Source organism: Sceloporus occidentalis, unplaced genomic scaffold (genome assembly GCF_023333645.1).
Source record: "Sceloporus occidentalis isolate IW3139 unplaced genomic scaffold, rSceOcc1.0.p SCAF_7, whole genome shotgun sequence".
In the NCBI taxonomy this organism is placed as follows: Eukaryota; Metazoa; Chordata; class Lepidosauria; order Squamata; family Phrynosomatidae; genus Sceloporus; species Sceloporus occidentalis.
This window is the reverse complement of record NW_028316987.1, coordinates 23,360,707-23,374,691: the sequence shown is the minus strand read 5'-3', so window position 1 is coordinate 23,374,691 and position 13,985 is coordinate 23,360,707. Positions and strand designations below refer to the sequence as shown.

Below are 13,985 nucleotides of genomic sequence, written 5' to 3'. Positions count from 1 at the left end.
TTTTCTCACCTAGACGGCCCACAGTGCCAGCCATTCTCAACATGCCAAGCTTTAGCAATCTACCCCCAGTTTGAAGCAATTGCCTGACTCCTCAGAGTCAAGAAGAATGGCTGACTATAGGTTTTTAAAAACAATTTCTCAGATACTACACTTTGTATTTTGTAAAGTTTGTTTAGATTGTAAGCCTGAGGGCAGGGAAATGTCTAATTAACAATCTGTAAGCCGCTCTGAGAGCCTTTCTGGCTGAAGAGCAGGGTATAAATACAATAAATGAATGAATAAATAATAAAGAGATAAAGCATGAATGCTGGGAATGAGCACCATGATTTTTATGACTATCCTATTGTCTGCAAACCCTTTTGCTCAAAACAATATTGATTAACACAAAGAGAGAGACAGACCTGGACATATTTTGCTTACTTCCTCAACCTGACAAATTTATTGTCCGAAAACCTTCTTTTGCTTTCAGTGATCCATTTATGCTATCTTTCCCCATCCTCTTCACTGCCTATTCTATTCCCTTTCCTGTGGCTAATGTCTGTTCCCATTTTTCCTTGGCCATTCCTAGTCATATCATGGCAGTGTTGACCTACCTCCTACCAATGACATTACATCTGGTGAGAGCTTCTTTGCGATACTTAACCAAATTGTGTGACACAGAGCAGATAAGTCCAGATAATGCTGCTCCAGCTGTTTCTAGAAGAATCTTAGGTAAGGATTGAATATCACAATTAAACCACCTGCCTCCCCCACTTACAATAAAAAGGAAAAGGAGTGCATTAGAAAGCTTTATTGCAAGATGTGTTTACATAATGCAGTAGAAATGGACTTTTAAATTACATCAGAGACACTGGGCACAGGTCAATAGTCAATATATCAACCCTGCATGGCACAGGAAAACAAATTCATTTAAAAAAAATTAGGGTGAAACTGGGTGCAGAAACAGATGATGAGTACCTTAAAAAAGAGGTAATTACACTATGCACCAATGAATGCTAAAATAGTATGCTGATGACTACAAACTGCCAATGTTCTTGGATGTAGTAAATGTGGAGGGAAATTAATTCAAGTTCTTCATGGAAGTGCAATTCTTTACTACTTTACTTACTACTTTATTTTATTTCAATTAGGCTTACCCCCAGGTATGTGGGCACAAAATTGCAACCTAACTAAAACAGTAGTAATGAAAGAATGTCCTGAACAATTGCATTCAGTTTTTTACAAGACCCTGCTTACAACCAGGCAAACAATGATCATTTGTGTGTATATGGTATATGTGTGTTTCCTGCAGGATATATCATTGACCATGCATGGCTTGTTCTTAAATTACAATTCACAGAATAATACTGCTGGAAAAAAGCTTATTTTACACTATACTACACAAAAGAACTCCAAAAAGACTAGCAACATTTACACATTTTTACAATAGTCGTCCTTTGTCTAGAAAATTGTCCTTTTCTACTTTATATCTATTTCTTTTTAAAATTCCCAGCTCACAGAAAAGACATGAGTAGTCCAAAGACAGTCCTTAAAAAGAGAATTATAATCCAACAACACAAACAGGCTTCTTCTTTCAGAAATAAGTCAGATTTCACAGCTGTTAAAACTTTAAGTAACAAAGCATTTCAAAATTAAGGATTTCCCCTCAATATGTGTAAGTTAAAATATATTTAGAATGTTCTTCTGAATTGCTTAACTAAATGAAATCTCCTTCATTCCATATCATATTTGAAATTTTAGATTAAGCAATGGAAATAAGTATTAGACTGAGTGAAATGTTTTATGGAAATTAGGTTTAGCATATTTGATGGTAAAGAATACCTCACTTTGATCAGAGGAAAACAGGGAGCTTCTCGTGCTTTATAGAACCCGGAGAGTAATTGTGAAAGGGTATAAATGCAATCCTTTCCTTTATAATCTGGATAGAGAATATTTCCATATAGGTGGACAGTATTTGGCTTATGTAACTATATGAGTTATAAAAGACCAGGTGGAGAGTACATTAACAGCAATTGGCTGCATAAGCATGGCTGTGCTGAATAGGGGATACTTGAATGGGACCACTCTAGAACTTTCCAATGACCAAAGTCCAGGTCTCACTCATGTCACGTACCTTTCCATGAATGTTATTAGCAATGTATATAATTGAAATGAAATCAAAACTTTTATCATTGAAATGATAAAGTTTACCCATTTAGGATAACAGAAAGGTCTAGATCCAGTAGACGCCCTGGATGAGTAGTATAATTATACTGTTATTGAAGGGAACAGAGGCAACCGTCTTGTCTCAGCCAGTGCTTTTGGGTGTATTTTGTCTGTTTTTGTAGATCCAAGGAAGGAGAAACAACCTCCACCCTGTGTAAGTGTCCTCCTCCTTTGCTTGGTGAAGGCACTCAGTGCCCCCAGTCTGTGGCTGGGAGAACAAAGCTGAGCCTAAACACACACATTGGCTGTTCTTGCACACCAAGGATGTTGGTGTTGTATGTGGAGTACAGGTTACCTCCTTGTGCACTGTCAAAGAACTTACACTATTGTAACTGAGGGTTATGTTAGCATATGTCACCAACAAGATCCCAGCCAATAATGTACTTTATACTAAGTAGGACTGTTGATCTATTTAGGTCACTTTTGTTGACACAAATTGTCAGAAGCTCCCCTGGGTTTCATATATGAGTTTTTCCAGCCCTGCATGAAAGTGTCAGAATATAACATGGGACCCTGTGCTCATAAACCATGTGTTCTATGGGTCTTCCTTCAGTCGGACACTGAATATATATATATATATATATAGACACACACACAGACAGAGAGAAAGAATTGCCTTGTTTCTGTTCCCTGTCATGCCTCTGTGGCCAACTGCAGGAATGCCTCAACTATATATTTAAACTGGCACAGAATTTTGGGCCAATGTGCCAATTATGGATTTCTAGAAACCCTTGAGAGCCTGCGTGAAAGAATGGGTTTGGGGAAAGGAGATGAAATAATGGTGACATCCTTCATATTTAAGCAGCAGCAATGTGCAATTACACCCTAAAACAGGGCTGATGATCATGTAGTACTTCAGATGCTATTTGACTGTAATTTCCAGCATCCCTAGCCAGCATAGCAAGTGGAGGGCTGTATGTTTTTGTCCAGCAAAAATCTGGAGGGCTTCATGTTTCTCACCCTGGGCTGATACAATTTCTAGTCCATATATATGGCTCTCTAAATCAACATTTAAAAAGTGGGGATCAGACTCAAGAGTTCAGCTAGGATGGACACAAGTTATTAAAAGGTATTTTTACTGGAATAAAGCTTTTAAAGAAGGAATGCAAAATGTGTGGCCCTAAACTGCAGAAAAATGCTATTTCTGGACTGATGCTGTTCCAGCATCTACTGATACTGCTCAAACCAAGGTGTTATTTTTGTGGAGTAGTTAATTTGTGTAATTTGTAGAAGTAGTTAATTTATGTTTGCAGTTTGAATGTATTTTTTTTGTAGTTTCACCTTGTGCTTTATATTATTCCATATATATATATATATATATATATATATATATATATATATATCAGTTTCTCTGCTGCTTGTAGTTTAGAAAGAGCAAGCTCAAAGGATATCACTGGGGAATAGGAAAGTGAAAATCCATGGCAATTCTGCTTCCCACATTGCTGTTTTGATCATTTATCACCACTTGTATGTTTGTGCATCCATTTATGTCCCCTTGCGCCCCAGCCAACACTAGGTGTGTGACCCTCAGGACCCAAACGGTTGTGTACTCCTCCTTTAAACTGTTAACTATGAGGAGAAATAAGTAAGATTAAAAAACTCTGGATAACCTTGCCGGGTTATACTGCCTAGTAGCCAGAATCTACATTATAATCCATAGCATCACAAATAAGACATCTTAAGTGTTCTGCTTTATATGTTTTCCATTTAAGAGGGAAGACTGAACTACAGGCTCAGTCTCCCTTAAGAAAGAGAGATACATGTTTTTGTAGCTGTTTACTCATGCCCGGGCTTAGTGCAAATGTGAAGGTTTAGAAACTAAAAAATGAGCTGAACGACAAATATTTAGTGTGTCTAATCAAAAACTATATTATTGGTTATTTTTAGTGCACCTTTTTATCTCTTTAATCCCTTTTTGTTATACTTCAGTTACATGAGCAAGGTTTGCAAGAAAATGATAGGTAGAGCTTAATGTCCATATAGATTCCTCAATTACACAGTATCTGGAATCAGTTATGAGTGAAAAATGGATGTGTGAAAAAAAATGAACATTTTGTTTTGATTTTGACACATACCATGTGCAGATCTTTGGGCTCTTCTGGTGCAGGATTCCATAGCAACTTTGCTTGAAATGTCCTATTGCCAGAAACAATTATCCTTATTTTTGGAAATAGGAAACAGAATTGACTTGGATGTTGCTACTTTCAAACCCCTGAAATGATCTTTTCATTCTTTATGGGGGAAAGCTGTCAGCAGGCAAGAAATGCAGGCATTGACCAACTCATCTAAGAAATAGCATGAAGTTGTCCAGGCTGTTGTTTGACAGCAATACATTAAAATCAGCAGTACCTAGAACTGGAATACCCTTATTAAAAACCTTAAAGGCAGACTAAGGCTAGGCTAAGCTAAGCTAGGAAGGAACTGGCAAAACTGCCCTTGAGTATTCCTTGCCTAAGAAAACCCTATGACATTCATGGGGTCGTCATAAGTTGAAAGGCATCTTGAAGGCACATAAACATACAAGGCTAAGCTGAAATTTTCATTATAGATTTTTAAAAAACCCACTGAATTTCTACTGAATTTCTGGATGAGAGGACAAATTTCAAATAAAAAACAAAAGAAAACCCTGTGTGGATTGTCACTTACTTTGCATCATAATCATAAGGAACAACAGCATCTTAGATAAATATTTGAGACTGTTTTATTTGTCAAGAATAAATAAAAAGACGACAGCTCTCCTTTTGGGTGTAGGTATAAACATTCTATTGTTTTGGAGTGTCTTGTCCAAAGTCTGAGTCCAACTGTTAGTCCCAATTAGATAGATTCACTCAACCAACAAGTTGGGTTATGAGCCCACACTTACATAAATCATCTTGATTTAATGGGTCTATGACAGCTGGAACTATCAATAGGATTTAGGCCTTTATGTTAGGTGGCTGAGAATTCCCTGTTTCACTGGAATAGATGTAATGAGAACAAAGAAAATCAAGTTCAGTATTAAAATGTTCTACACATGTAAAAATCTAACCCTAAAGCTCACTGCCTAGTTTAGTGTCTGTTACACCTATGTCATTTATGTAAGCTGCCCTGAGCATTTCATTGAATGGTGGGATATAAAGCTTTATCATCTAATATAATGGCAATGTGAAATACAACAGTTTGGGATGGGATTTCTACCCTAGTCCCATCTATACGGTGGATATATTAACTGTAAACATTCATCCAGCCAACAGTAACAATTGTGGTTTTTTTGGTGGGTGGACTCTTTCCCTTAAATATATCACTTTGGAAATTTGGAATAATTCATTGCTGTATAATGCAAGGGAGATAGCAAAATGTTTCTGATAGGCAGGAGTTAGAAACCCAATGGCAAAGCCTTATTGTATCATCTTGAAGTAAATAAAACAAAATAAATATAACTTTCTGTCCTTTACTGGCCAATGTCTTTGTCTCCTTAATGAAAAACATATGCTGACTAGCCATATCAACAAATGATTTCCATAGCATTTTGGAACCACTAAAGCTGCAATCATATATACCTATTTACCTGGGAATAAGCCTTACTGCAGTGGGACTTGCTTCTAATCAGACAAGTATAGGATTGAATCCTGAATAAACAGAGCGTCAAATATTGAGGGACACATTGTCTGGGAGCTCACAGTTAATTTTACATATAAAAGACAAGTATCCCTATAAAGGAGGCAATTAAAAGTAAACTATAGGACAAAATGGAGATTCAAGTTATAGAGTGCTGGAACTTCTCATGCTATTTTCTTACATGTTTAGTATTTTGGTTTTCTGTACAAAGATCGAGACTGGAATCTTCCAGAATAATGTAGAACATTCTCATGAAAAGGCGCCAAGCAATTGGATGGTATGGTTAACAGTGATGCATTCATTATGTCTTCTTTAGTACCACTAGCTTAGAGGTATGTTTTAGTATAAAAAAAAATCCTCCCTTCTGTACCACTCTTTGTGAAACCCCAAACATTGCAATGAATATATTCCATTCTTCAGATTTTACAAGCTGGATGTTTTTCTCGTGAAAGTGGAAGAGCTGATCAATGCAAGCTGTGGAAATATGCGTAAGAGGCTTCTTTAAAATACATTCTTCAAACTACAGTTCACTGGCTTTAGAAAGGAAGTCTATGGATACTTAACATTTGGGGACGGAGAACAGCATCCATGTCCACAACAGTTATTTCCTCTGCTGTGGATTGCACTCACAGGGAAAATGTCATTGCAAGAGAGTTTAAGCCATATGTTATTCATTCACATGTACTAACACTCGTAAACTTTGTTACATCAGATTAGAAAAGCAGTCTAATGGGTACCTTAACAACAAACCCTATTTTGACTCTGGCTACTTTCAGGTAGACTGCTATAGTTCATACACACCTTCATCTCTTGAACTGAGTGACTGGAGGTACTCTGTGCTGTGACTATGCACATGTGTCATTATGCAGAATGTGCATATTACATGTTTGAGAGAGGCCCCAGCAGAAAACCAACCTAGCAGAATTCCACCATAAAAGAGCAAAGGATTTCCCTTGTTGCAGGACAGGTTGAGTGAAGGTTGATGGCACCTGGACTCAGTAGGGATGCGTGTGCGTGTGCCGATAGGTGTGTACACACACATATGCTCAGGCAGTATATACACAAGTAGACATACATTTATACATTCTTTGGAGGAAAGATAAAAACAATGGTGCATTTCTGTTTAGAAACATTGACTTTAGAAAAACCATAGCAATGGTAGCAGAAGTGAGCTTGCCGGTTTAAAGGACTGCCCTTGAACTGACAAAACATATTACTTAACAATTACTATACAGGCCACAAGGAAAATAAACATAAACACCTTTCACACAAAACAAGATAACATCAAAGACCACATCAATGCAGTATGATGATTTCCAAAATATTCCCAACACTGACTTAATCTGATAGTGGTAAGTTACATGTGTCTTAATTTTAGCCCTTTGTACTGATTACCTTTCCACCTCTGTTTCAGCGTTATGAAAATGGTGGGGTATGATGAACAGCCGGGAGAAGTAGCAGGAGAATGCTAAGCCAAAAGGCTAAGGTAGGCTGTGTTGGTGTGTGTGGCTGTGTATGTATGTGTATATGTGTGTGTCTGTGTGGTATACGGTATACCGATGGTTCTTCCTGTAGTTCACTTGGGTGCTGTCATCACACCTGCATCTCAGAAGTGCCCATCAGACCCAGTGCTTTGGCTTCTTCTGGTGTCAGTCCACTCTTAAGTGTCCGCCTCACTGAGCATTCGGAAACAGAAAGAAAAGAAGGATGAGGGTGCTAGAAGACTATCAGTCTAGTCCTAGACAAGTCTATTTAGAAGTAAGTCCCATTGTATTCAGTGGGTCTTGCTTCCAGATATGGCTATTAAGACTACAGCTTAAATGCAGCAATATAACAAACGAAACAGGAAATGTGGAATAAAATCTATGAAAAAAGACAGTTTTTCCCTTTTATAGCTAAACATCCTGATATAAAATCAAGTCATTAAACATCAGACAGAAATATGATTTTGAATATTAAGGGTGAAGCAAACAGGGAGACATGGGGCTCTTAAAATATTATTCATTTGTTATTTCTATACAGTCATGAAAGCTGGACAGTGAAGAAAGCTGACAGGAAGGAAATCGGGTTATTTGAAATGTGGTGCTGGAGAAGAGTCCTATAGATACCATGAAGAACCAGAGGAGAGAAATAAATGGGCCAGGAACAAATTAAGCCTGAACTCTTGTTAAAAGCCAATATAACTAAACTGAAGCTATTGTACTTTGGATATATTATGAAACAACATGCTTATTAGAAAAGACAATAATGTTTTGAAGGTAATGAGAAAAGAAGAAGACCGGGGCATACTAAAAACAGACATAATGAAATCAGTGAATGAAGCTGGTAATAGCCTACATAAACTCAATTGATTTCAGTAGGTCTACTCTAAGTATGGCCAAGTCTGGATTCAGCCTAACAACTTTATTGTTCCAACTTCCCTTTCCATTTTCCCTCTGCTTAGCCAGTTCCTAAGACTTCAATATTTAAGTAGGGCTCAAAAGCAGCTTCAAGAAACTAAAGGGCTCTAATAAATAAACCCTCCCTGAACCTGCCTATAATGGATATCTACTGGGCAGTGTCCAATATCCTTTTTTAGGGAAAAGTTGAGTGTGCTGGTGACTTCCCAGCTTCAGGGGTTCTTGGATAAGATGGATTAAGTGTAGATGCATTTCAATTTGGCCTCAGGCTTGGCTATAGGACAGAGACAGCTTTAGTTGCCTCCGTGGATGACCTGTGCAAGGAATTAGACAGGAACTAGACATGTCCTTGTTGGCTCTGCTAGATCTCTCACAGTTTTTGAAGCCATCAAACATGGTATCCCTTCGAGCCACCTCTTTGGACTAGGACTCTGGGGTACTCCTCTGCTGTGGTTTCAGTCTTTCTTGGAGGGGAAAGATCTGAAGGTGGTATTGGGGGATTCCTGTTTGACCCCATGGCCACAAAATGTGTTGTCCCTCATGCATTTTAACATCTACATAAAATTTTTGGGAGAAATTATCTGAGTTTTGTGGTTGGGCGTCACCAGTATGCTGATGTCACCCAACCTTATCTCTCCTTTCAATCCAATTCCAAGGAAGCTGTCTCAGTGCTAAACCAATGTCAGTAACAGACTAGATGACAGCAAACAAATTGAAAGTTAATCCACAACACATGAAATGTGTTTTCCTACTCAGTCCAAAGACAATTGGGAGAACAGGGATTCAGTCTGTGTTGGAAGGAATACAGTACAGTACAGTTGGAAGGGCTACAGTACTCCAGGTTTGCAGTATTGGTGTACTCCTGGACTGAGTACTGCATATGGATGCCCAGGTTTTGGCAGCAGCCAGGAGTGTATTTGCACAGCCAAAACTGGTGCACCACCTGTAACCACTCCTTGAGACATTAGATCTGGCTACAGTGACATATACCTTGATTATGCTTTATTTGGATTACTGTAATGAACTCTATGTGGCAAGTGCCTTTGGAAATTGTTTGGAAATTTCTGGAGGTCCGAAACGCTGTGGCCAGTTTGTTGGTTGGGGCAGGTAATAGGGAGCATATAACCTTCCTGCTGAAACAACTCCATTGGTTGCTGCTACATTTATGGGCAGAATTCAAAATGTTGGTTATGACTTTTAAAAGCCTTGAAATACCATCTCTCCATATAAAAGCCCATTTGAGCTTTAAAATCTGCAGGGAAGGCTTTCTTTCCATTCCACCACAATCACAGGCACACCTGATGAGACATGGGAGAGAGACTTCTTGGTGGCTGTTCCCAAGTTATGGAATTCCCTTTCCTAGGAAGTCTAGTTAGTCCGCTCCCTGCTTTCTTCCTGCCTGCAGGTAAAGACCTTTTAATGAGGCATTTCATTTTTAATATGCCGCATTAAATCTGCCATTAAATTTGCCATGTTTCTATTTTATTATGCTTTACATGTATTTTGTTTTTTTTTAACTTGTGTCTTTTAAACAGAACACAGATTTAATCATTTTTTAAGTTTTGTAGTAATAGTTTTTTGTTTTTTTTTATAATTGTACTGTGTTTTTAAATGGCTGTAAGCACCTTGAATCCCATGCTGGGGGAAAGGTGAGGCATTAATATAATAATAAAAAAAGAAAATAAGCAAATAAAGTAGGGCTGTGATGTATTCATTATTCTTTCCACACCATGTACAGATAAATCCAAGAAGAAAGAAACATTACACAGACAACAGTTCTCATTAATCTGAAGCTGTAGCCTTTTCAGTTACTTGTGAAGCCTACACGATCCTTCCCATTCCCCCATGGCCCAAACTTTTCTATCACACCCTGAACCCATGCTTAACCAGTGCAAAGGATACAGATGAGCTAGAGGGGCTACCCTGAAGGGGAAAGGGCAGGGAAGCCCCTTATGACAGCCTAGTTGCCTGTATCTGCAATGAACTAGATAGCCTAGAGCTGGAGATCAGTAATAGGAATGCCTATGGGTAGTATGCTATGTTGCTTAACAGCAACTACTCCAATAATGCTGTAGGACATGTCATTCCATGCAAGATGTATACAGCTAGTGATTCCAGTTTCATAAAGCAATTTCATACCTGAGCATCTAACGTCAAACACCAGAGGAATACATCCATGCTGAAGCTGATATTTTGTCCTCTTAAAAGTCATGTTGGGATTTTGAATATCAAGCTAGGATTTATTGTGGATAAGCTGTTGCAAAAAACAACCTTGGCCTAAAGAGTTACTGAGTTACTATCTGCTGTTGATATTTTTCACTGAACATAAATGAAAAACAGCCCCATGGAATAATGCAGTGTTGTTATTGCTATACATTGTTTTTTGTTCTCACAAGCAATTCTCCAGTAGAAAAGAGCTTCAGTAAAGACAAAGAACATATGTAGCCTGAATGTGGGAGAAAGAAGAACGAAAGGGAGCCCACAGGGGAAAAAATACTGAAGGCAAGCTTCAGAAATGCACATGCGCACGCACATACACACACATGGGATGAGTTAGTCAAGCAAAAGTAGCTTTAGGCCATGGAGGTATATGGAGAACATGAGTGCACATGGGCAAGTGAATACATGTATGTTTAAGGAAGAGCCATCAAGACTTATGTTATGGAGAACTCTAGCGGGCAGCAACGGTAAACCACAGTCTGCTTATATGCATTCCATTCAAATGTCTTCCCAGTGTTATCTTTGTAAGCAAACTGCTACATGCAGGATCTCCTCTTTTTGATCTTTGCAGGGAGTGAAATATATTGTTCTTAAGCACATGCTGACTAATGTGGTCCAAGTGCTGCTGGGTGCAAAATGCTCTTAATTTGCAATGACATTAACCAATGTGACCACCAACTCATTCAGCCTGTGCTTGGTCACTCACTGTTGCTGTTTGTCCTTTGGTTTAACAATCATAAAATGCTAAAGGAATGAAGAGGTCATTAGAAAACTAAATTTATTATTTCTTTGGAGTTCTTTTTTTTTAATTATCTCTCAGTGATTAAAGGAACCCTCAGAATGGTGTTGAAGGGTTCCTTGAACGGTTCTGCACAAGTACAAAGACCAAAGAAAGAGTACAAAATATTTTACTGTTAAATATTTATTCATATTGCACAAAGAAAATATCTAAACAAATTTCTGTCTGAATTTTCCAAAAAATGCCTCCAGCCAAAGCCAGGAATGCCTATACCTTTGGGTGGCAGTACCGCTTCAGAAACATCATAAACTTCTCTGATGGCCGAACTATACATAGCACATTGTATATGAATTTATACTTGTTTCAAACTGTTAAAACCATTAAATATTAGACATTGGGATTCACAGTCAGGGTTTGGACGATGGCATGTATAGAATGGAGCAGGGTGGGGAAAATTTGAAAGCTCCTACCCCCAAGCTGGCATTTGGCTCCAAAGGGGCACTTCTATTAGCATTAAGGAGAGCATCTTTCCCATGTCAGATAGTAACTGGAAGTGTGTTTTTTGTCAGGACCTTGATGCAGGAGAAAAGCTTTGACAGTCCCTATGTGTCACAGTTACAATTGTGATTCTCCAGCCCCACGGCCCATCCTTTAAAGTTTTAATGAGATCCAAACTATTGCAAGTGGCACATTTAGCACTACAGGCAGGTTGGCCTTCAGCCTGAGAAAAATAGTTACACTGCAAGCTGCTAAGAAGCAGAGGTAAGTCTTTGGGTACCAAGTCCAATATTTTATCCAGACCAATACATTTATGATAGCAGGTTTGGCAGATGATTAAGGATACCCCCCCCCCCCCTTTTACAGTTCCTTGCCATTTGCCTGCCACCATGTGATCATATCCCTTCTAACACACTCACAGAAAACTGTCTGTTAGCAAAAGTGGAGATGTAACCATAGAATAAATATGAAGAAGCTCAAGTATGTTGTTAAGACTTTCTTCTGTTCCAATAAGCTTTTTATGCAGTTTTGAAAGGATTAACACTCTGCTTTTCCAACACACATATAAGCCAATTACAGGAAAAACAAAGAAACAAATCCTGAAATACAAATGCTTACATATAATTACAAAGGTGCTGCTACAAAAGTTAAGGTGACAGCCACTGCTTGCCCTCTGTAATTCAAACACTGAATCAATATTTGACCCTCCAGAGGTCATTAAAACAATGGCCCTCCAAGGGATGTTGAACTTCAATTTTCATCAGCTCCAGCAAGGCCAATGAGCAGGAATGATGATTTGTACTCCAACAACATATGGAGGGCCTGGTTTCCCCATCACTGTTCTGAACAGATCTTTTTTTGAACACTTGTGCACATCTATGTTTACAGAAACATGTACAGAAATAATTATCCTTCCTAGTTAATCAGTTTTACTTACATGATTTTCTGTTTGCTCTTGATCGTTTCCTTTCTCTAGGCACAGCTCGCTGATTTGGCACTTGTGTGGCAGACTTGACAATGCGGTCCATTATCTCGTCTGCTGTGTCATCTGTAGCATTAGGTGAATCATCGTTGCCAGTGTTCCATGAACCAACACGACCTGGAAAATGGCAAGCACGACATCCCCATGCATGAAATTCTGTTCCATTTATGACCTGTGTCTCCATTAATCCCATGTCATGCATAAGATTTGATGAAATGAGAATTAAAATGATCAGATTTCAAAAAACACAGAGCTGCTTGAGAACACTTTGGTGTACCTTTAGGATAATTTCGTGATACATCACGATGATGCAAAGGAGAATCTTCACTGCTATGATTTGTTTTTTCCCAGTGACTTCAGCCAGCTACTATTCAACTGTGATAATGCTTATAAACAAAGGAGAGACATGATTGGTCTCAAGAATGTAACTACAGGGAAGACAAAATGAGGGCACTGACTACCTCCCATAATAATTCTACTCCTCCTAAATTTTCCTTCAGATCCCAAATTTCTAGCATAGTAAATAACTTAAAATTTCAGATGAATGTTTAGAAATACAGCGTGCAAAGGGATCTTGTACCACCTTTGAGACTAAATAAAAGCAAGATGGTGGCAGCATGAGCTTTTGTAGACTTGAGCCTGCTTCCTTAGATGCAGTCTAATGTCTGCAAAAATCCTTCTTTCAGTAGGTCTCAAAGGTGCTACAAGATCCCTTTGCACACTGATTTTCCAGACTAACATGGTTATCTCTTTGAATTTAGAAATACAGATTGAGAATAAAAAGAAAAGGGGCAGGCAGTTACCAAGCGAATGTGAACACTGCAAATACTTTAGGTGTGAATAGCTTCCAAGGTTTCAGTGTCTATTATGCTAGAAATTTGGGAAGTTTCATGGGAGGAGGCAAAATTTAGGAGACAATGCACTCAGTTTGCCACCTTATTCTATAGCTACTCCTATGGTTGGCCTGCAATTTAGTGTATTCACTTAATTTGTAGTTCAAAGACATATGTGTGAATTGCATTACAGCTATCTTTAAAGCAGCACAGCTTTTGACTTTGTTGATATAGTACTCAGACTAACAGCCGCATGCAAATACGTGTTTATTGGGAAAAGCTCTGAACAAATTGTGCACACTGGGGAAATCTGCATACAATATGAGCTTATTAAGAAAAACTAATGAGAAAATAAATGTGAATTTGTGTGTGTGTGTGTATTTAATTGTAAAGTGACAAAAATTGAGAGAGCAGACATGGAAAACTAACAGGGACTGATAAGAGACTGATTTTTTAAATTCCTAATGCTGCATTCTAGTTTTAATCTAGTTTATTCTCTTGGCTATATCTCA

General features: G+C 38.3%; 1 protein-coding gene across 7 annotated transcripts in view; it reads right to left on the bottom strand.

The window, feature by feature from the left end:
- Positions 1-775: 775 nt before the first annotated feature.
- FHOD3 (formin homology 2 domain containing 3) overlaps positions 776-13,985 on the bottom strand; it is a 309,726-nt gene continuing 296,516 nt past the window's right edge. For 6 of the 7 annotated variants that reach the window (XM_089532343.1, XM_089532344.1, XM_089532349.1 and 3 more), the window contains 2 exons: positions 12,596-12,757; positions 776-7,478 (listed from right to left, as the gene is read on the bottom strand). In XM_089532343.1, coding sequence (XP_089388469.1) covers positions 7,396-7,478; positions 12,596-12,757 — 245 coding nt within the window. In that variant the 3' untranslated portion in view covers positions 776-7,395. Of the gene's footprint in view, positions 7,479-11,127; positions 11,166-12,595; positions 12,758-13,985 lie in introns of those variants that run through there. The other variant, XM_089532347.1, reaches the window with a different exon arrangement.